The 25,013-nt window shown below is 44.1% G+C and overlaps 1 protein-coding gene across 1 annotated transcript in view; it reads left to right on the forward strand.

Moving 5' to 3' along the window:
• Nucleotides 1-3,218: 3,218 nt before the first annotated feature.
• RNF217 (ring finger protein 217) overlaps nt 3,219-25,013 on the forward strand; it is a 133,010-nt gene continuing 111,215 nt past the window's right edge. The window contains exons 1-2 of the mRNA XM_038525496.1: nt 3,219-3,386; nt 3,577-4,086. Coding sequence (XP_038381424.1) covers nt 3,219-3,386; nt 3,577-4,086 — 678 coding nt within the window. The remainder of the gene's footprint in view (nt 3,387-3,576; nt 4,087-25,013) is intronic.

Below are 25,013 nucleotides of genomic sequence, written 5' to 3' on the forward strand. Positions count from 1 at the left end.
ATCCATCTACAGCAGCTGACTATGTCAATTCTCAAACTTGACACTGTCTCCCAATGGCAGTCGTGGTTTCGGGGAAGGTGCAGAGCTCTTTTTATTTTTTATTTTACTTTTATTATTTATTTATTTATTTATTTATTTATTTATTTATTTATTTATTTATTTATTTATTTTAGGTGCAGAGCTCTTGCAGATTAAAAAATATTGAGAGTTCAAACTGGTAGCGACAGATAGTGCTCATGCTGTACTAACAGCTGTACACAGCGTGATGTGGAGCAGATAGTCTCAGTTTTGAGAATATGAAGCTTGTGGTAGATAACTGAGATTTATGCTATGGTAAGTATGTTTTCAGCCAGTCCTTAAAAAGTGCATCCTGTCATCACAATCATTATAGGTGCTTCATGCATTTCATTTCAGGGGAAATTGATGGGTCTGACCGGAATTTTAACTTTGCATTTTAACTCGTTTTCATGCTGCCAGTGTCCCAGATTGAACACCGGGGAGGCTGAGCCCAGGATTTAGGCAAGTCTGAGTCTGTCTGGAGGGAGAAGATACCACATGCCACGGTTCTCTTTTTCGCAGAGATAGATGAGGCCCGCAGAAGGGCAGTCACGGCAAGGAAAAGGGCTGAGAGTTTGGGGGAGCCTTCAGGATTTCTAGCAGCGACTTTCTAGTCGGTTCAGTGGCGAGGGAAGCCGCCACCAGTGAACTGAAGCCTGCGGGATAAGGAGCAAGGCGGTGGGCCCTGCAAGAACGAGTCCTTGGAACACCTATGGCAAACATGGGTGGGGGTGGCAGTCCCCACACTGTGCCAGGACCTCAAGGTGTTTGATTCCTACGGACACTGGGGGGTCATGCTTCCTTTGTATTCGTCATTGTTACCCTGGTCTTACTTTTAGCCTGCTGTCACCTGGAAAACACAGATTACTTTCGTGTCTCTTTTGAAAGAAAAGAGGACTAGTTGTCAGATGGCATATACAGAGGGCACTTCCATGTAGGCTTCTTGTCCCTGTCCTTCGAACATTAAACACTAGAGGTTATCATTTGGAGAAAATAGCAGTTAACAGGAAATGGATCAGCCAAAATGGGAAAAATAAAATAAAATAAAATCCTTGAATAGCATTTGTTCTTCCAAATGAGAATTCTTCTTTCTTGGGTCAGACTGATAAATGAGGTGGCATTTCCACTGATTGATTGGATTCATCCCTCCAGGGTGCAGCTGAGCATCAGACACAAAGGACAGAAAAGCTCTTGGACGTTGCTCTGCTCTCTTTGCGGTGCAGAGCTAGTTGCCTTTCTAGCATTTGTAACTGATTCGGAAAATATTTTCAAACAAACCAATAACGACTTCGAGATTAAAAAAAAAAAAAAAGCTACACACTTCACAACTTCGTCCTATTAGATGAACGTGTAAATTGAATTCCGTTTCAAGATGAAAAAACAAGGGTTGGCTTCCCCACAATGTTTTCATTGGCTTTAGGGAACTAAAACACACCAGTCTGGGTGACTAACACTTCCTGTAAAATAAAGATAGATCAACACATAATCAAATTCTGGCTGAAATGTAATTGTTGTCTTGGAAACCCGCTGGGAGATAAATACGGTTATGCTAATGGGACCAACTCCCCCGGATTCCCCCCCATGATCCAGTTTAGTAATTAGGCCAAGTCATCTCACGACCTCGTGTTACCTGTTCTGTGATCTTTAAAGGGTTAAAGAAAAAAAAATGTCCTAAAGGGACAGTGACACGGAGGAGAAAGGGCCACCTCTTAGGTATCAGCTCCGGGGTCCCGGCGGGCGCAGGGGGCACAGAGCGCTCCGGGGGCATCTGCGGTCCCCGAGGCCGACCCGCGGCCCGACCCGACCCGGCCCGACCCGGCAGAGGCAGGGGCCGCAGCGCCAGCACATTGCGCGTCGTTTCTCCGAACCGCCTCGTTGGAGGGTTTCGGATTCGGCGGATCCCAGAGAAACCCAGGTCGGGGGTGCGGTCCGGGGCTGGTGCGCGGCCCAGGGCAGCCCCGAAGGGGGTGGTGAGGGGGGGTGAGGAAGGGCGAGGGGGAGGGGTGCGGACGGGGGCGGGAGGGTGCGGGGAGGGATGCGGGGGTAGGGGAGTAGGGGTGCGGGGAGGGGTGTGGGGGGTAGAGGCGGCGGGGTAGGGGTGCGGGGGGCGGGAAGGGGGAAGGGGTGTGAGGTTGCGGAGTGCGGAGGGGTGCGGAGGGTGCGGGGGGTAGAGGTGCGTGGGTAGGGGGAGGAATGCAGGAGTGCGGGGGGTTAGGGGTAAGGAGGGGATGTGGGGTGCGGGGGGGGGGAGGGGTGCGGGGGGGCGGGAAGGGGGAAGGGGTGTGAGGTTGCGGAGTGCGGAGGGGTGCGGAGGGTGGGGGGGGGTAGAGGTGCGTGGGTAGGGGGAGGAATGCAGGAGTGCGGGGGGTTAGGGGTAAGGAGGGGATGTGGGGTGCGGGGGGGGAGGGGTGCGGGGGGTAGAGGTGCCGGGGTAGGGGTGAGGGGGCGGGAAGGGGGAAGGGGTGCGGGGTTGCGGAGTGCGGGGCGGGGGGTAGGAGGGGTGCGGGGGTAGAGGTGCGTGGGTAGGGGTAGGAATGCGAGGGGGTAGGGGTAGGGGTGCGGGGGTAGGGGTGCAGGGGGGCTGTGGGGGGAAGAGGTGTGGAAGATAGGGGTGCGGAGGGGTGCGGGGGGAGGGGAGTAGGTAAGGGTGCGGGGGGGGGGTAGGGGTGCGGGGCGGGGTGCGGAGGGTGCGCGTGCGGGGCAGCGGCGGGAGGGGGCGCCGCGGGCAGGGGCGGCGGGGAGGCCACGGCCGCGGGTCGGCGCTCGGCGCTCGGCTGCACCTCCCCGGGCGCGGCGGCGCCACAGGCCCGGGCCCCTCCGACCCGCCCCTGCACCCCGCCTCCCAGCTCCCCTGCACCGCGCCCGCCCCCCGGCGCCGCCCCGACCCGCATGAGCGCCGCCGGGCGTCGCGGGAGGGGGAGGGGGCGGGGGCGGGGGCGGGGGCGGAGGGGGCGGAGCGCGGGGCCGGCGGGGGGCGGGCCGGCGGGGCTCCCCGGTGCGCGGCTCCCGGGCCGGAGCGCGGGGACTGCGGGCGGCGGCGGAGGGACCCGGAAGCAGAAGCGGATCCGCGAGCCGCGCCGCTGCCCCCGCTGCCCGCCGGCGCCGGGCGGGGGTCCCGGGGGCTGGATGGGCGGCGGCGGCGCGGGCCGCGGGGCCGGGCGATGGGCGAGGAGCAGGGCGCGCTGAGCGGCGCCGCGGGCCCCCCCGAGCCCCCGAGCCCGCGCGCGGACGGCGGCCCGGAGCCCCAGGGCGGCGGGCGGGGCCCGGAGCGGGGCGGGCGGCGAGCGGGGCTGGCGCTCCCCGGGCCCCTGGACCCCCGGGCGCTGCGGGCGCGGCTGCGGGAGGGGCGGGAGCGGGAGCCGGGGCGGGAGCGGGAGCCGGGGCGGGAGCGGGAGCCGGAGGCGGGAGCGGGAGCCGCAGCCGGAGCCGCAGCCGGAGCCGGAGCGGGGGGCCCGGGGCCGCGGCGGGGACGGAGATGCCCCGCTGCACGCGCCCGCCGAGCCGGAGCCGGAGCCGCAGCCGCAGCCGCAGCCCGAGCCGCAGCCCGAGCCGCAGCCGGAGCCCGGGCCCCGCGCCCGCGCCGCCGACGAGCTGGTCCTGGACGTGCTGGGCCCGCGGCGCCCGCTCTCCGCGCGGAGGCAAGTGCTTTGCTCCGTGTTCTGCGTGGAGAACGACCTGCCCGAGGCCCCCGCCGCGGAGCCGCAGCGCCCGCCCCCCGCGCCCGCGCCCGCGCCCACGCCCACGCCGCGGGCGCCCCCGGTGACCAGCGCGCCCCCCGCGCCCCCGGCGCCCGCCCCCGACGGCGGCAGCATCGAGCTGGACTTCTACCTGGCGCCCGAGCCCTTCCCCGCGGCGCCCGGCCTGCCGGGGGCGCCCCCCTACCCGCAGCTGGCGGGGCTCGGGGACCCCTACGGGCCCCTCATGGTGCTGATGTGCCGGGTGTGCCTGGAGGACAAGCCCATCCAGCCGCTGCCCTGCTGCAAGAAGGCCGTGTGCGAGGACTGCCTCAGGGTCTACCTGAGCTCCCAGGTGAGCGCCCGCCGCCGCCCCCTCCGCGCCTCCCCGCGCCCCCCGACGGCGCCCCTGACCCGACCGCGACCTCCCTCCGCCGGAGCCTCCGGCTTCAGCTGCAGCCGGCTTCAGGGGACTGTCGCCTGCTGCATGTCTTTTTTTCCCCCTTTTTAAAAACTAAACTGCCAAGCAGGAGCTTGGGCGACGAGGGTGCCTCCTAGGCTGGGTGTCCCAGAGACCGACAAAGAGTGGCCCCAAAGTACTGTCAGGTTGCATGGAGTTGGCCAAGCGAAGGACTGGAATTAATATTTCAGGCCCTGCTCCCTGCACCCCCGCCCCCCCCCCCCCCCCATGAGGGAGTATTTGATGCTGCTCCACTTGTATGTGGCCGAGAAGTGTTACTTACTTTTTTCATTCATTCATTCATTCATTCATTCATTCATTCATTCATTCATTTACTCAGGCCTGGGCCCTTGCCCACTAGCGGCTTCCTTCCTCCCCAGCAAAGTGAGGTACTTCTCCTCCCCGAAGCTGGGCCCAGGCGGTACTTTAAGAGGGAACAGAACCGAGCAAAACAAAGCGCAGCGAGGCCAAGAGGTTTAACAAAAAAACAAGCAGTGCTGACACTCTCCTCCTCAGCTCCTTATTTGAAAGCTTGTTTTTTTTCTTGGAAAGCTGCAGAGTGCATGAGACCAGCTTCCCCTCACCGGTGGGGAAGGACTTCTTACAGCAGTTTCCAGTCTGGCGGCCTCTGTCGGTGTTGAGCACCATCTGGAATGCCCTTTGATCCCCTGTCCGGTTGGCCTACTTGGTCTTTGCCAAAACCCTGGTGGTTCAGGTGCCAACTTTTTTGGCAAAGTCTTAGGCCCCTGCTTACATACTTGCAAAACACTTCCGCGTGTGTTGCACGCACTGCAGTTGTTCCTTCTGTATCTGTTTGCTTGGCCGGACTGTGAGGTCACTGTCTCGTGTGTGACAGTTTTATGTCCAGTGCCCTTCCCGTCATAGGGTTTCATGACACTGGCCGCAGCGTTCGGACCGGGATCCCACACGGGGAGGTTCCTCTGTGTTTGGTGGGTAATCCACGCTGCTGTGTGGACTCAAAGTGTGTCCTGTGCCCGACCAAAAACCCGAAGGGAAACTTAGAGGGAATGGAATGTTACACAAACAGTAAGGTGGCCAAGACGGTGGAGATTATCCAAACGCCTGGAAGAGGCCGGTGTCTCTTTCATGCTTTAGCCCCAAACAGATACTTAAACCGGCAGGAATGTCTGCTCTCATTGTGGTAGCTGCTCTGACATCATCGGCAAGCAGATATCGGTGCCATCCCCGTGCAGATCCCTGGGGTGGGATTCAGACGTTCCCAAGATAGGGGCCCTGCTCCAAGGAAGTCACCAGGAGAGCAGATGTGTGAGCAAGAACAATACAAGGTAGCTCGTGATGAGATGTCGACAGGGTAACAATACTTAAAGGCTGGATACAAATGCAGGGGTTTAGAAGTTCAAGGGAGGTAGTCGGAATTGGGGGTGGGGGGGTGGGGTTCTGCATTGCAGTTTGATTCCCTTTCCCCAAAGCAGATGTTTTTTTTTTTTTTTTTAAATCTCCATAAGTTAGTTTGAGGAAGTCAGTATTTTGATCTGTAGTGGAGAAGAGAAGGAATGGGGAGTGGAGGGGTGGCAGGGTGCGTGCGGCATCCTGCACAACCACTAAAAACTTCTCGGAGGCGAATCTGAAGCTTGCCTGTCGTCATTAGGATTGTACGAACGTCCCTGATTTTCTTCCAAAGTATGGGACAGAACTTTCAATAAAGAAGAACATGTTTTATTTAAAATAATAAACAAGAAAAATATGAGTCATGCAGGCCAGGCACGCCTCTACCTCAGGGCTTTAGTATTTGTTGTTCCTTGTGCCTGGAATATCCCCCTAGATACCATTCCCTTTGCTTGCTTACTCCTCCCCCTTCTCTCTTTCAGTGGTGCATGCAAGTGTCATCCAAATGGCCTTCCCTGGCCACACTGTTTAAAGTTTAGCCTCACTCCACGCTCAGATCTCCCTTTTTTTTTTTTTTTTTTAATTTTCTTCATGGTATTCACATACTGTGTTATACCGAAAAAAGTTTCTTTCCACAAAGACAAATTGATACATGTTTGTTCCCTGCTGTATCCTTATCCCTGCTGTTGGACCGACCCTCAACTAATAGTTAATCGAATTTAGGAAGAACTGAGTGACAGAGAGGATGAGGGTCACCATGGCCAGAAAGTACTATTCTGCTTAGGCACCAAATTCTACTCTGAGCTTCTTAATGTTTAAGACAGAGGACAAAGTCTTAAAGCAGACAAAAAGAATAGGTTTGCTAAGTTTGCTATTAAACTTAGAAATATTCTAAGTTTTTTTGTTTAGACAGATTTTTGGTTTATATGAAAGTGGCATTTTTCCCAGTTGGACAAAAATGCAGGCCTGTGGTTGTAACATTTCTGGTCTGTGTTAATGCTAAGGTCCCTTCTACTCAAAGGGTCTGTGTTTCCATGTCACTTCACCTCTCTAGGCCTTAATTTCCTCATCGGTGAAATAGAATTGCAGACCACGATCTGTACTGACATACCCGTCCTAAAGCAAAACAAAATCAGACTACAGAGTTGTTTTGTTGCCTTTCTGAGCCAGATCAAAAGGGCACAGTGAGTGCTTTCTTTCTCATTTTATAAGCTTTCTTGGGTTTGACCGACTAAAATCTGTTAAGCCAGAACTTGCGGGGCCCTTACGCTCTTTTAAAAGAAAATGATATATTTGAAAGAAAAAGTAATCAGTGACATTTTTCGCCATTTTTTGAATTTGTGTCAAATAGTGCATTGTTTAGCATCATTTAAGAAAATAGAGGGGAGCCGCCTCTCTTCAGCATTTTATACAAATATCTAAAAATGCCTACTAAATGTGAGTTGGACTATTGCCTGGTTACATTCCCGTTCTTCTATAAGGGGATGCCGAGTTCTTTGAAGGAAGGTATGAGCTTGGAAGGTAAGGACACAGATTTTTAGAAGATGTCTTATTTCCACGAGTGCCACCACGGGCTGGATGTGCAACGAAGGCCGGAGAGGAGATTTGGGCATTATTTCAGCACAGAGGAAGCAGATTGGGCCATGACTTTAAGTACCTACAGACTGAGCATTAGAAATAATCGTTTTATTTCTCAAAACATAATTCTCCAATCATCACGGTGACTGGGGCTGCAGGGAACCCCTCTTTGTGGGATGGCTTTACAGCACGGTGTGTGTCATCCACCTTTCACGTGACATGGTGGAGGGGTGAACTGATAAATCATAATCCTTGGCACTAACTACATGGGTATTGTCGACTCGGAGGCTCTAGAGTGCCATGACCCAGGGGAAGCTATTTTATATATATATATATAATATTAGTTTATATTGTCTGCGTACATAAATCATCGATACTTTCATTGTGGAAGTATTTCCCCGTGAACTGTGGCTAAAGCACACAGTCCCGGGGATGTCTGCAGCCCCCTGCAGGTCAGTGAGCCATTGTCAGCTTTGACCTTCTCAGCTGGTTTGGCCTCTACCACATGTCCCTGGCAGGAAAGATGGTTGCCTACTTTATTTCATAGAGAGATACTGTGCTTGTTTCAGAAATCCCCCTCTGCTGTCTTTCCTTTGTGATTTTAGTTTTAGACAGGAAAATCTGTTACAACACAAAGTATTAATATTTAGCTCTCTGGGTAGAGGAGAGAATTGAGCACACCAAGGCCTGTCTAAAGGTAACAGCTGTTGTGGCTTTCATCGCTCGGCTTCAGAGCGCTCCCAATTGGCAGATGCATGTGAGTTGGAATGTATACACCTGTCAGGGGAGTATTAATAGAGACAAGCAACACATTTCTTCTACAGATTGTGAACAAAACAGCTGCGAGATGGTGATGTCTTAAAATGGCAGTCTACTATAGTCACCCTAGAATCAGTGACCTAAGGGTGACATCTTATGTATCCTATTATTAAACTCTGAGTCATGCAGACCTTTATGGGTACAAGTATAACCTACTTTCCCCCCCCCCCCCCGTTGAATCTTAAACCAACCTGTATATTTTTAGACACTAACGTGTTCAACGTGGAGTTTGAATGCAGCCGTCTTCACACAGGTGAATTTTCACATTCCGTCATGCCAGGTGTGATTTCGATAGCCCTGAAAATGTGAAGAAGAATGAGATCGAAATCTGTTAAGCTACTCTCCACATTTGGAAAGTGAGAGTTAAGGCATATGTCAACTTAGGCTTCCATGCACGGATTTTTGCCTGCTTGTGCTCACGTGTGTGTTTGAAGGGTGCGATAACATTTGCGTTCACACCTCACTGACTCATGCCCTTATTTCTCTCTTCTGTTTCTAATAATAAGTCTCTGATAACTTCTTCATTCCTCTTTAATAATCTTTTTTCTTTTACCTTTCAAAATCTGGTTTTAGCTGACATTTGACTTCTGCAGAGGAGTCTCCTGGTGAGGGCTGTGTTCTGGGCCAGCAGGGCCTAGTCTGTGGGCCGCCTGGGTGTTTCCCTTCCCGTCTCTTCTGTCTGGAGATGAGGCTGGGAAGCAAAACCCGCGCTGTGCTCCCCTGCCTAGGAGATCTCAAATAACACGGCGAGTAGGAGTATTACTACTTACCCAGGGCGTCAATGGAAACCTTTAGAGTGGTGATTTTTTTTTTTTTTTCCTTCTGCAGTAGAGCTCAGCTTTTATACTGGAAGCCTCTTCCTTATTCCTGATGTGAGAGAGAGAAAAAGAAGAGAATTAGGACTTAAGCTCCCAGCTTTATATTGAGTTTGTCATGGGCACTGTTGACAGACACCTGATTGGTAATTTCTTATAATTAATGTATTCATTTATTAGTGTGCCATTTATGCATAAAACAAACATCTCTCGGGTACCAGTAGGCCAAGTACCATGAGATACTCTATAAATGCATTACGTTCCCTCAAGGAGCCATCTTAGGGCCTTCTACATTATGCATGGTGTTTTTTCTCAGCTTTATCTGGTGGTATAAATAAGCTTTTAAGTTGCCAGACAATTGTGGGTCCTTTTTCTCTCCTTACTTTTTGGGAGGATTTTATTAAACCTATTCTTGAACACCAGCTTACCGTTCAGTAAACGTATTACAATTCCTCCTATTATGTTTAAGCCAAGGTAATAAATTCATCTGTTATTTATTTCTTAATATACATATTTCTCAGAGCTTTAATTGTTGGAAATAAAATATTATCAAATAGCTTGCTCCTCTCAAAATATTTACTACCTTTACTTAAAACATCATTTTGCTAAGTTTGTTTTGGATCATTCATGACATTAAGGCAAATCTTTAAATTTATAATATTTGAAACATTTGTGTATGTTGTTCAAATTCACTTTGTCAGAAGAGCTTCATGTGATAAACTAAATGAACCTTCCCAAATCAAATTACGTCTTAAAATCAAAAGTGTCTACAGGAAAATTATTCCCTGAAGTATGTCATTCTCTTTCCACGGTATCAGTATTATTTGCCTCATCAACTTTGGGATTATTACCCTTGAGTTTTTAAGTTTCCACAAATAATTTACTTTTAATTCACTTATATATTAAATACCTATTATATATCAGTCACTGCTGTAGCTGTTGGGGATTCAGAGAACTAACAGATAAACAGATAAATAACTAATAGATAAAGTCTCTGGCTTCATGGACTTTATATACAAGGCTGGGGGAAGATAGATAATAAAATAAGGAAAAAAATTAGTGTATTAGAGGATAATAAAGGCTTTGGAGAAAGAGACAATAGAAGGATGATAAGGAATGGTGGAGAAGAGGTTGTTCTGGGTATATTTACAATTGGGGGGGTGGCTGTCAGGGAGAGTCTTACAAGGTGACCTTTGGGTAGAGATCTTCGTCGGGGCAGTCAGGGGAGAAACCACGAGGCTATTTAAGGAAGGAGTAAGTATAGAGTTCCAGAGATCCGCACGTGCTTGGGGGTGGTCCAGGAACGGGAAGGGGATCCATGTGGCCGAAGCATAGGGAATCAGATGGGGAGTGATAAGAAGCAAACAGTAGGCGTGGGAAAGTTGGTCAGAGAAGACTTTAGGACCCTAGACAATGTGCGTTTCCTTTGAGTGGGATGGGATGCTACAAGACGACTTTGAGCTAACCAGAAATAACAACCTTCAAAAGAGATTTACTGTGGCTCTTGTGCGGAATATACCATAGGGGTCAAGAAGGGAAGTTAAGACGTCAGGAGACTATGGCAAGGATCCAGAGAGATGGTGTAGTTCAGAGTAGGGTGCTAGAGGTGAGGAGGGCTTGAGCTGGTTGAATTTTGAATGTATCGTGACAATGGAGCTGACAAATACTGCTGATGACTGAGTGTGGGATGAGAGAGAAAGAGCTACGGATGACTCAGGTTTTGACCCAAAGCCATGAGAAGAATGGGGCTGCCATTTAATGCGATGAGGAATCGTAGGAGGACTAGGTTTCTGGAGAATTGGGAGTTCGTGCTAAGTTTCAAAGGCTGTTTAGACATTCACAAAGGGGTACCGAGGAGGCAGTTGGCGTCTGGCGTTGAGAAGAGGGATGGGAACAAAAAAATAGACATCTGAAAGTTCTGGGCCTGTAGATGGTATTTAAAGCCATGAGACTAGATGAGATCACCTGGGGAGTGATAGCAGTTAGAGGAGGGCTGAGTCTGGGGCCACAGCAACGTTTACCAATATGGAACCTGGGACATGTGAAGGAACCAGGAAGGAGTCTAAAAGGGAGTGGGCCAGTTAGGCAAGAGAGAAACCAAGGTAGAGTGGTTACCCAGAAGCAAACCCATATGGTGCTTTGAGGAGGGAGGGGTGATTATCTTTGTCTAATGCTTCTGATAATTTCTGCAGGATGAGGGTTGAACCTGACCATCGATTTCCCAACAAGGAGGTTATTTGCAACCGTGAACAGTATTGTTTCCATTGGCACTGGTGGGGTTGACTTTCTGATTATAACGGGTTTGAGAAAATAGGAACAGCTCCATTTCTGGGCCTTAGGTAATAGAAGGCTACATGGTGAAGCTCTAGGTCAGGGAGATTGAACGCCTTGCCTTAAAGCGCGTGGCTGAGAAATGGTGGAAGTGGGATTTAGGTCCATTTGCCTCTAAAACCCATGGACTTTTTACATTGTTTACATTTATCATCTTATTTGTAAGCTAAATATAGTTCTATTTTTCCTTTAAATTTATATTTGTATCATACAAAAATCACAAGCCTTCTAGTCCAAGAAGGAGAAGAAACTTAATTACGTATTTTGAGGAAGTGGAGGATGCTTGCCCAGGTCCAGGGATGGGATGGCTACCAAACCCGGCCTCATCTTCACGTAAGAAAATCAGGAGAAATTGAGTCAAGAAAAGCTATAGTTGGGCTTACTGTCAAGTTTTAATGGCAACATAGTCTCCTATTTCTTTCTGACTCCCTGGCCATTCCTTTTGTTTCCATTTGAGCTTTCTCTTATATTTCCATCTCTTAACTGTTGGCCATGTCCCTACCCCTCTTGGTTCACACTTTCTACTCTTAGTGGGACCAGCTTATCCACTCCCAGCATTTCAGGTAACACCTATGTGCTCTTGACTTCCAAATCTTTTCCTCTAGCCTGCATCACTCCTTACCTTCAGCACCTGTAGCCATCTGTCTCCTGCACATTTCCCTTTGTCCCACCCACAGCCACCTTCAACGTCTCAAAACTAAATCTCCCTTTTCTCATTGTCCTTCCCGCTCCCCTGAAGCTCTGCTCCTCCTTCAGGGTTCCCCTTTTCCATCAGCTGTACCCAGGTCAGAAACTTGGGAGTCATCATTGAGTTCTTCTTCTCCCTCACCTCTCATAATTAATCTCCAGGTCTTCTCAGTTCTACCTCCTAAACATAGTTCTATCCTGTTCTCTACTTTTCTCTATTTCTCCGGACATCTGCCTGCTGAGGCCTCCACCACTTCTGTCCTGGATTCCAACAGCAGCTCACCACTTGGTCCCAGTGTTCCAATCTTGACTGTTTTCCAGTCTGTTCTCCACACGACAGCCAGAGGGTTTTTTTAATAAGATGCTCGACTGGTCTTGGCACTCCCCATCTTAGCCTTTCTGTGTCTGCCTCTTACTCTTAGAATAGAGTCTAAACAGAGTTTACGCGTGCCTGAGTGCGCGAACTCCCATTTGCTGGTACCCTCTCAGCCTACACCCATATAAAACTTCTTTTTGTTCCCTGAACACTCAGTGACTCTCTTCATTATGAGCCTCTGCCTTCAGTGACATGAGGTTCTGTCTTAGGAGGATCCACTTTTTTTCCTCATTCCCTCAATTCTGTTTGCCTTTCATGCTTAACTGATTTTTTCTAGTCTCAGCTCAGGCATCTCTTCCTTTGGGAATTCTTCTAGGTTCCCTATATCTGGATTAAGCATCCTTCCAAAATTTGACAACCCTTTGTACCTCTGGTAAGATTTTCCTTTCACTTTTTTTTTTAAAGGATTTTATTCATGTATTCTTGAGAGATACAGAGAGAGAGGCAGAGACACCTGCAGAGGGAGAGAAGCAGGCTCCCTGGGACTCGATCCCAGGACCCCAGGATCACAACCTGAGCTAAAGGCAGACCTGTCAACCGCTGAGCCACCCAGGTGCCCTCTTGCACTGTCTTTAAATTTCCCATTTCCTGCTCTATGTTCCATTAGACCGTAGAGCTTGAAGTATGTAGAGCTCATCTCTTTTGCTAATTTGTTTCTTACCTCTTGACATGTTGGAGGCATGAAAGGGATATCTGTGGAGTGGACTTATTATTTACTCCATAGAGAATTAATATGCTGGAGGCTGGTGTTGTCAACATTGGAAGTATTGCAGTAGATAGCTAAAGCGATATTTTAAAATGAAAATCTCAACATTTCATTATCTTGTTCAGAAACCTCTAAGACCTTCCCGTTGCTCTCTGTAAAGATCTCAGTTCATAACACTGCTGCTGGGGTTTGGCCTCTGTTCTGCTCATTCGTGCCTTCTCGCTTCCCGGCCTGCTCTCTCCTTCCCTGGCTGGGTGAATTTCTCCTCATTCTTCAGAGCTCAGCCTTCCTTAAGTCTCCAGACTCAAATCAATCTGCCGTGAAGGCTTTCAGAGGCCTTTCCCCTCTGCAGTCATTGTATTTCTATCCCCTTTTGTAATTATATGTGTAAGTGATGACTTGATGTTTGATTCATTTTTCTGCCCCCAACGCCACTGTTCTTTCAGCTGTGTTGACAGCAAGCAGTCAGCTCAGAGCCCAGGATGAAGTAGGTGCACAATAAATATTTGTGGAAAGGCTGGGTGGATGGTTGAAAGTAAATTATAATAAGTGTAGCTTGGTGGAACAATAAGGTGAATATTTGAGCCTGAATTTCTGGTATCTTATTCCACGGTATATTTAAATTTTGAGTATGATGGAAGGCTGCAGCCTGTGTCTCTATCCTGACATCCCATTTATCCCCAGAGGTACCTCTTTAATTATAAAACCTCTTCCAGTTATTGTGTCCCCTGTGTAACAAATTCCTCCAGGACCGAGGGAGTTCAGACTACCATTTTATTTTGATGGTGGTGTACCAGCCAGAGACTTGGGGAGGGCTCAGCTGGAGAGTTCACACCTTTGACTTCTCACGCAATTGTGGTCAGATGCCAGCTCACTCACGTGGTGGCAGCTGGAGCTGGCTGTGGGCAGGGGGCTCAGCTGGGACTATCTGCAGGAGTCCCTGCCCCTGGCCCTGCCAGCATGGTAATCTCGGGGCGACAGGCTTCTTACATGGGGGGTGGCACCCACTGGAGCCAGAGTCTCCAGGGAGCCAGGTGGGAGCTGCGTGATCCTTTCCGCACAAACCCTGGAAGCCACTCTGTGTCACTTGACAAGGCAGTCCCAAGCCCGCCCAGATTCAAGAGGAAAGAACTGAGACCCCAGCTTTTTTTTTGTGTGTGTGCAAGTGTCAAAAAATTGGGGACTGCATTTTTAAAGCATCACATTGCTTCAGACAGATAAAAAAAATGTTGTTAATTCAGGTAAGAAACCTTTTACACCTTAATTTTAATTCTTTTTATTTACTGTCTTAGCGATCATTTCATTAAATAGTTCCAACTCATATGCTTTGGTGTTGTGTTTTTGTGCTTTATTCCTGAGTAATTTAATAAAGTTTTATCTAGTTTTAAGCAAAGCTTTGGTAGAAGCCATTCTCTTTATTAAAATTAAATACTGTAGAATTAAATTAATTCCACTGTAATGGAAATATCTCAAGGTTGGGATCAGCTTCTAGTTAGTCTGAATATTAACCCCAGTTATAATTATTCTATAGAATATAATTTCCTTTCCGTTGTATCAAAATTTTAGCTTCAGTAATAGTTAAATTATTATTTGGAAAAGTTACGTATCTTTTTCTGAGTAAAAACAGTCAAGGTAACATATTTTTCTGTAGATTGGGCCCGTCCTGTACAGAAATAATACTATTTCTAATGATGCCTTGGAATTGACCACCCTCGTTAATCTTTGTTAGTTTGGCCGACTGTTGGATATTTATTGTTTGTGATATTCTAGTTTGATTGGGTTATTCTATCATTTGATCAATGATTTCTAAATTTCCAGTAGCATATATATTTTTCTTAGAAACCTCTTCCAGACTGAGGACCTGCATACCCTGAAACAGACGGGTTATATGGCTTTTATGAGGTGCCTTTTTTCCCCCCTCTGGCTCAGGTAACTAAATTCTGGGCTTATTCATTCATGTGAATGACTAATCCCTTTTTAAATCTTCCTAAGCTATTTGCCTCAATAATATTCTCTACTGTAAGATTCAGAGGCTAATTATAGGCTACCTAGCAAATTACTTCCCTTTTCCTGGTGTCGATTCTTGCTTTATTTCCTCACATGATTATATTCCTCACACTGGCCATACTCAGTGTTCCTGAAGCTCATTAGCTCTGAGTTGTATGTGGCAAGTCAAACCACTGCAGTCTTTTCCTCTGGTTGCTGAACAATTTGAAACAGAAGGTAAAATAAAACAATTGCTCATAATATTTCACCAGCATTTTGTTTCTTTTGATGATACTATTTTTTTTTCTGATGTTCCCTGTTTGGTTAATTAGTTTACGTCTCTATAGAGTGGTAGGATCAATTGAGACATGACCTTGATATGGCCTACTCTCAGTGCACCCCTTTTAGGTAAACATCTGACCTTGGTGGGGAAAGTGAACTTCTTCACATAGTTCTGTACAGAGTAGGTTTTGTTTTGTTTTTTTTGTTTGTTTTGTTTTTCTTTTTTTTTTTTTTCAGAGTAGGTTTTGTTATGTTTTGTGGTGTTTTAATTCTCCAGCCAGAGATGCCCGTGGTGGGAAATGACAGGTGCAATCCCAAGAGCTCTTATTTTATCCTATGTTTAATGAGTTACACCCTTAACTTCAGTGTTTCTTAAAATTTCTTATGTTATCATTTTTCCTCCTCATGGTTGTGAAAGCTACACTTTGCAAAGAATAGGCTTCTAAAAATAAAGAAAAATATTCTGTGTCCCGTGTGTTGGTGTTTTATGCTAAAATTGCATATGTGTGTGTGAAGGTCTCAAGATTGTTTAATGATATATCATAGGAGGATTATTTGCTGATCTTGATTTGTGAAAATCTGAGTATAGTCATTTATGGGTAAATTCATGTATTTCAGGTCTAGTTTGAATCAACCAAAATAGTTATCCCTTGGGTTTACCTTTTTAGTTATTCGTTTTTAGTGCCACCTTGTGAGTCATTGAGGCTTCAAGGTAAAGGGAGAGCTTAGGAGCTTGGAAAGAAAACACTTGAAAGAACAGTAATTTTTCCCAATACTTTTTTTTTTTTTTTTTTTTTTTTTTAGATTTCAGGATTTTTGAAAAATACTTTGTTCAGTTATGTCTTTTTCTTTAAAAAGTAGATCAGTAAACTTTAAAAACTTGGAAACAATTTTCTGTCCTGCTTAAAAATCATCCAAATGAATTGCTTCCCAGGTTTTAACCCATTTGTTTAAAAATTTATCGTTTTCTGATGAATTGTAAGAATAGTTCATTGATACAAGGGAAAATGTAAATCTGTTGGCTGAATTTCTGTACCATTCTTTGTATAATTGGTAGATGAGACCCAAAAATAAGGATAATGATTTAGTAAGTACAGGTAACTGCGCTTTTTGCACTCTGTGCCCACATGGAGGTGTTTTTTTTTTTTTTTTCCAGCCCTGACAGTCATTAAAACAATGTATCAAAAGGAACACAGACCTTAGAGCATCAGTATCACCAAATACTGAGTGAAGAGCATTAAAAATAAGGAAGCTAGTTCTAACCTATTCCTTTCATAATTATTAATACTTTTATTAGTAATAGATGTTTTGTATCATTAACTAGAAAAAATAAAATCAGGATACTGAATAATTTATTGGAACTTTTGGATTATTGTGTTCAAATATCCTTTTGGCTTATTGTAATCTAGATGGATTGGAAAGATCCCTGTTAGTTTGCTCAGGGTGCTAATGAGGCCAGGACCAAGCAGGCAGTCTCCTCCCAGGCGGGTTAATGTCACGCTGATCTGTGGCCATAAACTGCCCTTAACTCTGCACAGTCATATCACAAAGTGACTGCTTCTGAACATAAGACTGTGGCTGAGACAAGATCAAAGAATTACTGTTTATCTCATCATTAGTTCTGGAAAAACAAATTGAAGCGCGTGTTCCAATAGATAATCAGTGAGTTACAGAGATGTTTACGTAGAGCAATCTTTTCCACTGGCCGAGACTTTCTTTCACTGTGGTCTGAGCTATAAAGATCTGCGCTCTAGTAGGCAGTTGGGTTTAAAGGAATCAAAGGAGAAAGGGGGAGCTAGAGTTCCCTTATTCTATTAAAAATATTTGCAGAACACAGAATATTTGCTTAGCACTCTGCTGTTCTCTATGGGAGGTGACAGTGTATTCCCCTTAAGTAGTCTGTGATCTGTCCTTGTGGCAAATTTAGGAATTCAGTAGATGAAAAATAAACTCTCCAGGCAAAGATTAAGGGATGTTTATGACTAAATTGTGTGATGCAGACTGCTGACTTAAGTGGTTCTAGGAAGAGAAAACTGTGTTTATGGGAATAGGAAAATGTTTGACCTTGGCTATTGTTTTAAAAATGGTTTTTAGGGATCCCTGGGTGGCGCAGCGGTTTGGCGCCTGCCTTTGGCCCAGGGCGCGATCCTGGAGACCCGGGATCAAATCCCACGTCGGGCTCCCGGTGCATGGAGCCTGCTTCTCCCTCTGCCTGTGTCTCTGCCTCTCTCTCTCTCTCTCTCTCTGTGACTATCATAAATAAATAAAAATTAAAAAAAAAATAAAAATGGTTTTTAATACATAGGGAGAAGAGAAGGGGTTAGGGGTAGGGCATCTCTCCAAGTGAGGTGGAGCGAGCAGGCATGTGTGTACACTCAGGAACACACTTGTGGAAATAGGGTGTGCAGGCCACCATGACTAGAGAGAGAAGCTCAGATGGATAGTATGGCAAATAAGGTGGAAAGGTGAGAGCTGAATGGTGAGCAAGGGCTAGCAGAACACAGACCTCAGCACAGAGCTGAGCACCATAGGCAGAGGGTCCCAGTGTCCTTCTGCAAAGCCAGGACCACAGGCCTACTGTGTGTCAAGGACAGAGAGCCCCGGGGGAGTGTGGTTGGAGATGGCTCACAGAGGTCCATGCAGGCCAGATCCCGTAGAGTTGTGTTGCCCTGCTGCAGAATTGATACGTTAATCCAAATGTGATGGGAAGTCATCAGGCCATTTGGTAGAACTGTAAAATGACGATTAATGCTGTAAAAAATTCTGGCTTCTTTCTGGCGAAGGAATTTAGTTAGGGGAGTGGGGTGGCAAGAAGAGCAGCGGGGAGGTAGGTGGGGAGGCAACTGCAGTAGTTCACAGCAGACATGGCGGTGGTTTGAACAAGTGTGACAACATTGGAGATGGTTCTGTCTCCTGTCCTATCACTTTTCGAACCTCCATTCCATTTGGTCTCTTTTCACATTTTACCTGTCTGGGATGGATTGGTTTGGTTGGTTGGTTGGTTGGTCTTAATTGTTTGATTCCAAAGACACCATGTAAAAAGTCACCAATCAAAAAATATGAAAATATCTCTCAAACAGGTGTACATAATTATTACTTTACTGATGGTAAGAATCAATTTATCAAAGAAATTGAGTTGTCCTCTGCTACTTTTTTGCACTTTCCTGTTTTTAATCTTTCCTCAATTTATTCTCACCAGTTCACTTTTGTCATTATTTAAAACAAACAGGAACTGAGACCTCAGTTTCCCACAGATCAGAGAGGTCTTACTGGTCAACCTTCAGCTGTAAGAGGAAGTTATTAGAATTCTTTGGTAATTCTACTTTGTTCTTGTTCTTACTTTTAAAAATGGTTTTGAACGACTGTCATGTGCTTCCTCAGTCAATTCCTACCTTATTACACATGCCTGTCTCTTCTAATTCTTATTTTCCTCACAGTATTCTCTTTGGGTGTCAGGTCTAGTTCCTCTACCTTTCCTGGGAAGGGCTCTGGGGTCCGGGCTTACCGTTGCAGTGGCTGTTTTATTTTGGCTGTGGCTGTCCTTTTCCTTGTTTTTAGTATGAGTACCTGAGAAAGCAGCTACTTAGAAAAGAGATTTGCTTTGTTGATTTTATGCAGAGTAACTGAGTTCCCCCTCAGCCTATACTTTCATTTGTTTATTTTAGAGCATCCCGAAGTGTTTCCTCTAGTGACACTCTGTTGTTGATCGTAAAACCAGAAATATTTCAGTTGAAGTAATAAAATGTCGATGTGATTTTATTTTAAAAATTACGAGAAAACTCTAAGTCTTTATCTTTAAAATAGATTTGATTTGTTTCGTATAGGGGTTGCCTAGATTTTAGAAGAATATAAACCCTATACATTTGTATTGCGACAAGCTTTTCAGTTGTCTCTCCATTAACTGTTACCACTGGATAAGAGTAGTTTACAGAACAGTAGTCTTTACTAAATTTGAAATATTTTCAAATTAGATAGAGTGACTAGTCCTACTGGGTGGCGTACAGGAGTACGCCATGGTTATAAAACAACCTGAGAAAAAGTAAAGTAATTTAACAACTGGACTTTATATTTTATGGTTAGAATATTCAGTTTGTAATGCCTTATTTCAATTCTTTGCAAACAATTTCACTTTATCACCCCCCGTATTCATCTTCCTTTCAAGAATCAGATCACTTCCAAGTGAGTTCAGTATTTTTCTTCTATAAGTATGAATGGGATTTGACTTTGGGATCTCAGTACTTTAGCATTTTTTTTTTCCTCAGAAGTACTTATTTTATTGAAAAATAGAAGCTAGTTCATATGGTAATACAAAATATTTTTCCTTTTTTTAACTACGTTTTTTTCAATGTTTATTTTACTTTATAGATACTTTAATATTTTCTATAGTAAAAGTGTGGTTGATACTCATTTTATGGAAAAGTCCCATAGTCCAAACCCCATCCTCAGCCACCCAAAAAAGTATTCCTGCATTGCATTTTGTATAAATAGCACATGTATGCAATAATTCATAGCCATTACCATCTTGTAGACTATTTATTGCTAATAATAGATTTACATATGATGCTACGGTAGGTCCTGAAAACAGTTGTTTTACTTATGTGCCTACAGTCTAAAACCTTTAAAAATTTTCTGTATGATATGAAAACATTTGTTTCCCAAGTTAGCTTGGATACATCATTGATTTATCAGAAAAAAAGTGTCATGAGTTGATGCCATTATGGTATGTGAAAGTAATTTCCTTGTTTCTGATGAGAACAGTGGAAATGGATTTGGAGTACTTGGATGTTATCTTTGAGTAAGATTGAGGAACTGCGAAGGGAAGTCATTCATCTTTCCTTGGCTAGCAGGTTGCTTTCTGTGAGAAAAGGGAAGAAGTAGATGTGTAACTGTCATAGTAGAAGGTCCACTTTTTAGAGTACTTTGTTTTAAAGGAAAAAAAAAAAGAATGCTTTCTGTTTGTCTCCTGTTTGCTGCTTCAGCCTCCTTGCTCCTCCCAAATAGTTCTTTACTTGTTAGTCTTATCAGTTTATAGACCATCTTCAGAATAGTTATAAATGCCCTAAATCTTATGCAAAATCCTTTCCTTGGTGAGTAGCTCCATAACATTTATTGAGTTTTCATGCCATTTTCCAAAAATGATTTAGAGCCACAAACTTTGAAAGGTTTCTTATGTCTTGGGAGCTAGAGTCAGTCCAATTCTTGTGATGATTTGCTTTTCATGATAATCAAGGTATTGGGCTAGAGATCTGAATAGTCATGTCTGTTTAGTATAGAGAGGAAGGCACAAAGACTAGAGGACTGAAGTAGCACATGAACTATGGCCTGGACAAATGTAAATTTAGAGCCTGAGTAGTGGCCTAGTGGATTTACATCCTACACTCTCAGTCCTGGAAAGGACCTTGGAGGTCATCTCATTTGAGGTAGACATCAATGTATCCAAGCTACCTTTTTTTCCAATCACACATTTACATGAACAGAGATGACCAGTAAGAAATATTAATACCCATACTGGCCATTCTAGTCCATCTTCCATGATCACCAACACTTTTGTAAAGGGAGAGGTGCATAATAGTGATCTTTTATCCCTAATAAAATTACTTAATTAGTTTCTTCCAGTGTCTTGTGGATCTGTTTCAGTGTAGTGCTTACTTATGGGACCAGTAAAAAGAGCTTGGAGTTAGGAGATTTAAGTTCAGTCTTTGCCATATAATAACCATATATAACTCTTGGAAAAGACATTTAACGGGTCGGTGTATAGGAAAGCTTGCACATTGCACAAGGTGTTTATATCATGAAGCTCATATGAGTTTCATAAAGGGAGACTTGCATAATACAAAAACAAGAAATAGGATATTGTAGCTCCACTTCCCTCATTAATACTAACTTTTAAAATCCTAAATAAAATGCCAGCAAATAAAATTCAGCAGATGCATTTCAAAAAGCCACTCTTACCTCATAATCAAGGAGAACTTATCTTAGGAATGCTGATATGCTTTATTTGTTTATAATAGTTTGATTTTATTCTTTTTTTTTAAAGATTTTATTTACTTGAGAGCCAGAAAGAGAGCATGAGCAGGGGGAGGGGCAGAGGGAGAAGCGGGCTCCCCTCTGAGCAGGGGGCCCTATGTGGGGCTCCATCCCAGGACCCCAAGACCACAACCTGAGCTGAAGGCTCAGGACTGAGCCACCTGGGTGCCTCTGCTCTGCTTGATTTAACATCAACAAATCTATTTCATATTATTTATCATATTAATAGATCGAAGAAGTAGAAACCATATGATAATTTTAATAGATGAAGAAATAACATTCATTCAAATAAAAAGTAACATGTTTCTTAGGATTTTAGAGATATATAAAAAACTTATACTAAATATCAAATTTAGTGGTGAAACCTTAGAAGCAGAAAAAAGACAATGAATCTTGCTTCTCCTGTCACTGTTTAGCTTTATTGTGGTGTGGATACCCCAACCATTGAAATAGAAAAAAGAAAGATATATAGTTTGGAGAGGAAGAGAATAATCTCCATTTTTTAGAGGATAAGATTACCTAAAGAGAATATGCAAGAGAATTCAGAGATAAACTATTAGAACTAATAAAAGAGTTTAGTAGATTTACTAGCTATAGCAGCAACCCACAGAAATCTTGGGTATACTATTCACCAGCCAGAACCAAGGAGAAAGAGAAATTATGTTCAAACAGGTTCCTAGAAGTAAATCTAAAGACATGCATGATCTTTACACAGAAAATATTAATCATTGAGGGAAATACAAGAAGATCTGAACTAATGGAGAGATATGTCCCATTGGGTGTGGGTGGGAAGGTGCAATGTCTAAAGATGTCAGTTTTCCTGATTAGCCTATAAATCTAATGCATATCAGCAGATTTATGTGTTGAAAATAAAGGTTTGAGATTAACAAAGAAATTTTTAATAAATAGGGAAGGAAAATTTGCCCTCCTAAATATCAAGACATTTTAAAAATAAGCTAATTAATACTATACTTTTTTTCATAGATATACACAATTAAATCAATGGAATAGAAAAAAAAGAGCTAAGAATGAGAGCCAGTAACTTGTATATGGGGACATAATGGAGATTGACACATAAATCAATGAGGATAGAGTAGACATTTCAATAAATGTATAAGGATGATTGGCTTTCCATATGAAAGTTAAGTAATATCTCATCATGTAGAGAAATGAAGCCCAGATATATTAAAGACCTCTATGTATAAATCAATTTTTAAATCTGTTAGTAGGATAGATTTTCAGAGTCTGTGTAACCTTGGTATAAGAAAAGATTTCTTAGGTAGCTCTGAGAAATACAACTCTAAAAGAAAATGACTTATTTCATCTCAGTGAGAAATCTCTGAGGGGAGAAAATAATACTTTAAAGTAAGGTAAAGGACAATTCACAGCTTGGGAAAATGGTTTTGGAATATATCTCATAAAGGATTATTTTCCCTCCTGTATAAAAACTTCTTCAGGTCAATGAGAAAAAGATCATTCAATAGAAAAATGCAACGTTTAACACATGGCCAATAACATATACCAAAAAGGTTCATACTCATTATTAGGACTTTATATGATTCATACCAGTGAGGGAAACAAGTTAATAACAACAAAATGAGATATTTCACACTTACAAGTGCCAAGATCAAAAAGTCTGATGCAAACCAAGTGCTGGTTAGAATATGGGGAAAACAGAATGTTCAGGCAATACTGGTTTCTAGAAAAACTCCTGCACATGTGTGAGAGGGATGTACAAGGCTATGTTTTGCAACATTATTTGTAATAGTGGAAAATTGGAAGTGAATTTCCATCATTAGGAAATGGATGAGTGAACTCTCATATATTCATAAAGTAAAATACCCAACTGCACTTAAACCTAATTAACTAAATCTGTATATATTAACATAAGTGTATATATATATATGTGTGTGTGTGTGTGTATATATATATAATACAACTTTACAAAACAACCATGTTTCAGAATTTTTTTAAAAAGATTTTATTTATTTATTGATGAGAGAGAGAGAGAGAGAGAGAGAGAGGCAGAGACACAGGCAGAGGGAGAAGCAGGCTCCATGTAGGGAGCCTGATGTGGGACTCGATCCCAGTTCTCCAGGATCACACCCTGGGCCAAAGACGGCGCTAAACCACTGAGCCACCTGGGCTGCCCTGTTTTAGAATTTAAACTGTTGCAAGGCAGTGACATTTTATTTATTTTTTTTTTTAAATTTTTTTTATTTATTTATGATAGTCACAGAGAGAGAAAGAGAGGCAGAGACACAGGCAGAGAGAAGCAGGCTCCATGTACCGGGAGCCCGATGTGGGAATCGATCCTGGGTCTCCAGGATCGTGCCCTAGGCCAAAGGCAGGCGCCAAACCGCTGCGCCACCCAGGGATCCCAGGCAGTGACATTTTAAAGCGCACCGAAAGTCATGACCCATTGTTCAGAGATACGTTTTTTGTGTAGTATAAAAATAAAAACAAAGCCGACTTACTAGAGTGTCTAAAGAAGAGAAGGATGGTAAGGAGTTTTATTTTTATCTGTAATGTTTTATTTTTTTTCATAAAGTAGGAAGCAGAAGGATAAAATGTTAATAACATTTACTAATAATGTGTGTTGTGAACATGTGTATGTTACACAAATCTACTTTTTAGTATATGCTTGATTTTTGGAAAGTAAATATTTTAATTTTTTTAAAGTTCATTTTATACACTTTGAGGTACCCTTATAGGATCAGAGATAATGAACACTGCATTCTTGAGGACTGTCCTCTTTTTTTTTTTTTTCAGAGTGGGGGGCGGGCAGGGGAAGGGGAGAGGGGTGGGGGGAGAGAGAGAGAATCTTAAGCAGGTTCTATGCCCAGCACAGTGCCCAGCACACAGCTCCATCTCCCGACCCTGAGATCACGACCTGAGCCAAAACCAAGAGTCAGATGCTTAACTGACTGAGCCCCCCACGCGCCCCAGATATCTTCCTTTCCTTTATGATGTTGGTTTTGCTTGTTGCCATGTTGGCATTTTTTTTTTTTTCACATTGGGAAAGATGCCGTTTTGTGGTCAGAGGAAGGGGAGGACAACTATCCCTTTGATGTTTTCATAAAAGGATCTCAGGTACCTTCTGAGATATTTTTACAAAGATATTATATGCATGCCTTCCATCATCGATGTCTTTCCTCCAGTTGTCCTTAGCCTTTACTTAAATCTATTTGATTATTGTGTCTCCTTGTTGTATTGGACCTAATCGTTTCAAATAGATTTTTTTTTTTTTAAGTCTGAATTAAACCAATCTCTGGACTCATTCAAGAGCTTCTTTGCCTTGCTTACTGAAAACAATTTTCCAGCATCAATTGCTTCTTTCTTCTATATCATGGGTTGGCAAATATTTTCAGTAAAGAGCCAGATAGTAAATATTTTAGGTTTTGCAGGCCAAGAGCAAAATCAAACATATTATGTTAGAATTTATAAGCAGAAAAAAAAACCCCACCAGATTTCCACATATATTTTTATTGACAAAATTGAAAACAAAATAGTTTTTTATATTTGTAATACAGATCTATGAAGAAGAATAAAATTCTTTCTTTTGGGGTAAGATTTTGCTTCACTGGGGTTCATAATATCCCCTGTCATCAATACTAATTGCCAGTATTCATCTGTTACAGCTAATCTGTACTGACATTGTACATGTTTCATCTTTAAAATATCTTTTCACACAGATAAGTATTGACAGACACTGATACCGTCCCTCCAGCATGTATGCATATTCATTATTTGGAAGTCCTTGATGGGATTCTATTAGATTTTTCTCTTGATATTTACCCTTTAGAATGTCACATTACACACTAATTACTTCCAACTTGAGGGTGGG

The sequence above is a fragment of the Canis lupus genome, chromosome 1 (assembly GCF_011100685.1).
Source record: "Canis lupus familiaris isolate Mischka breed German Shepherd chromosome 1, alternate assembly UU_Cfam_GSD_1.0, whole genome shotgun sequence".
NCBI classification, from domain to species: domain Eukaryota; kingdom Metazoa; phylum Chordata; class Mammalia; order Carnivora; family Canidae; genus Canis; species Canis lupus.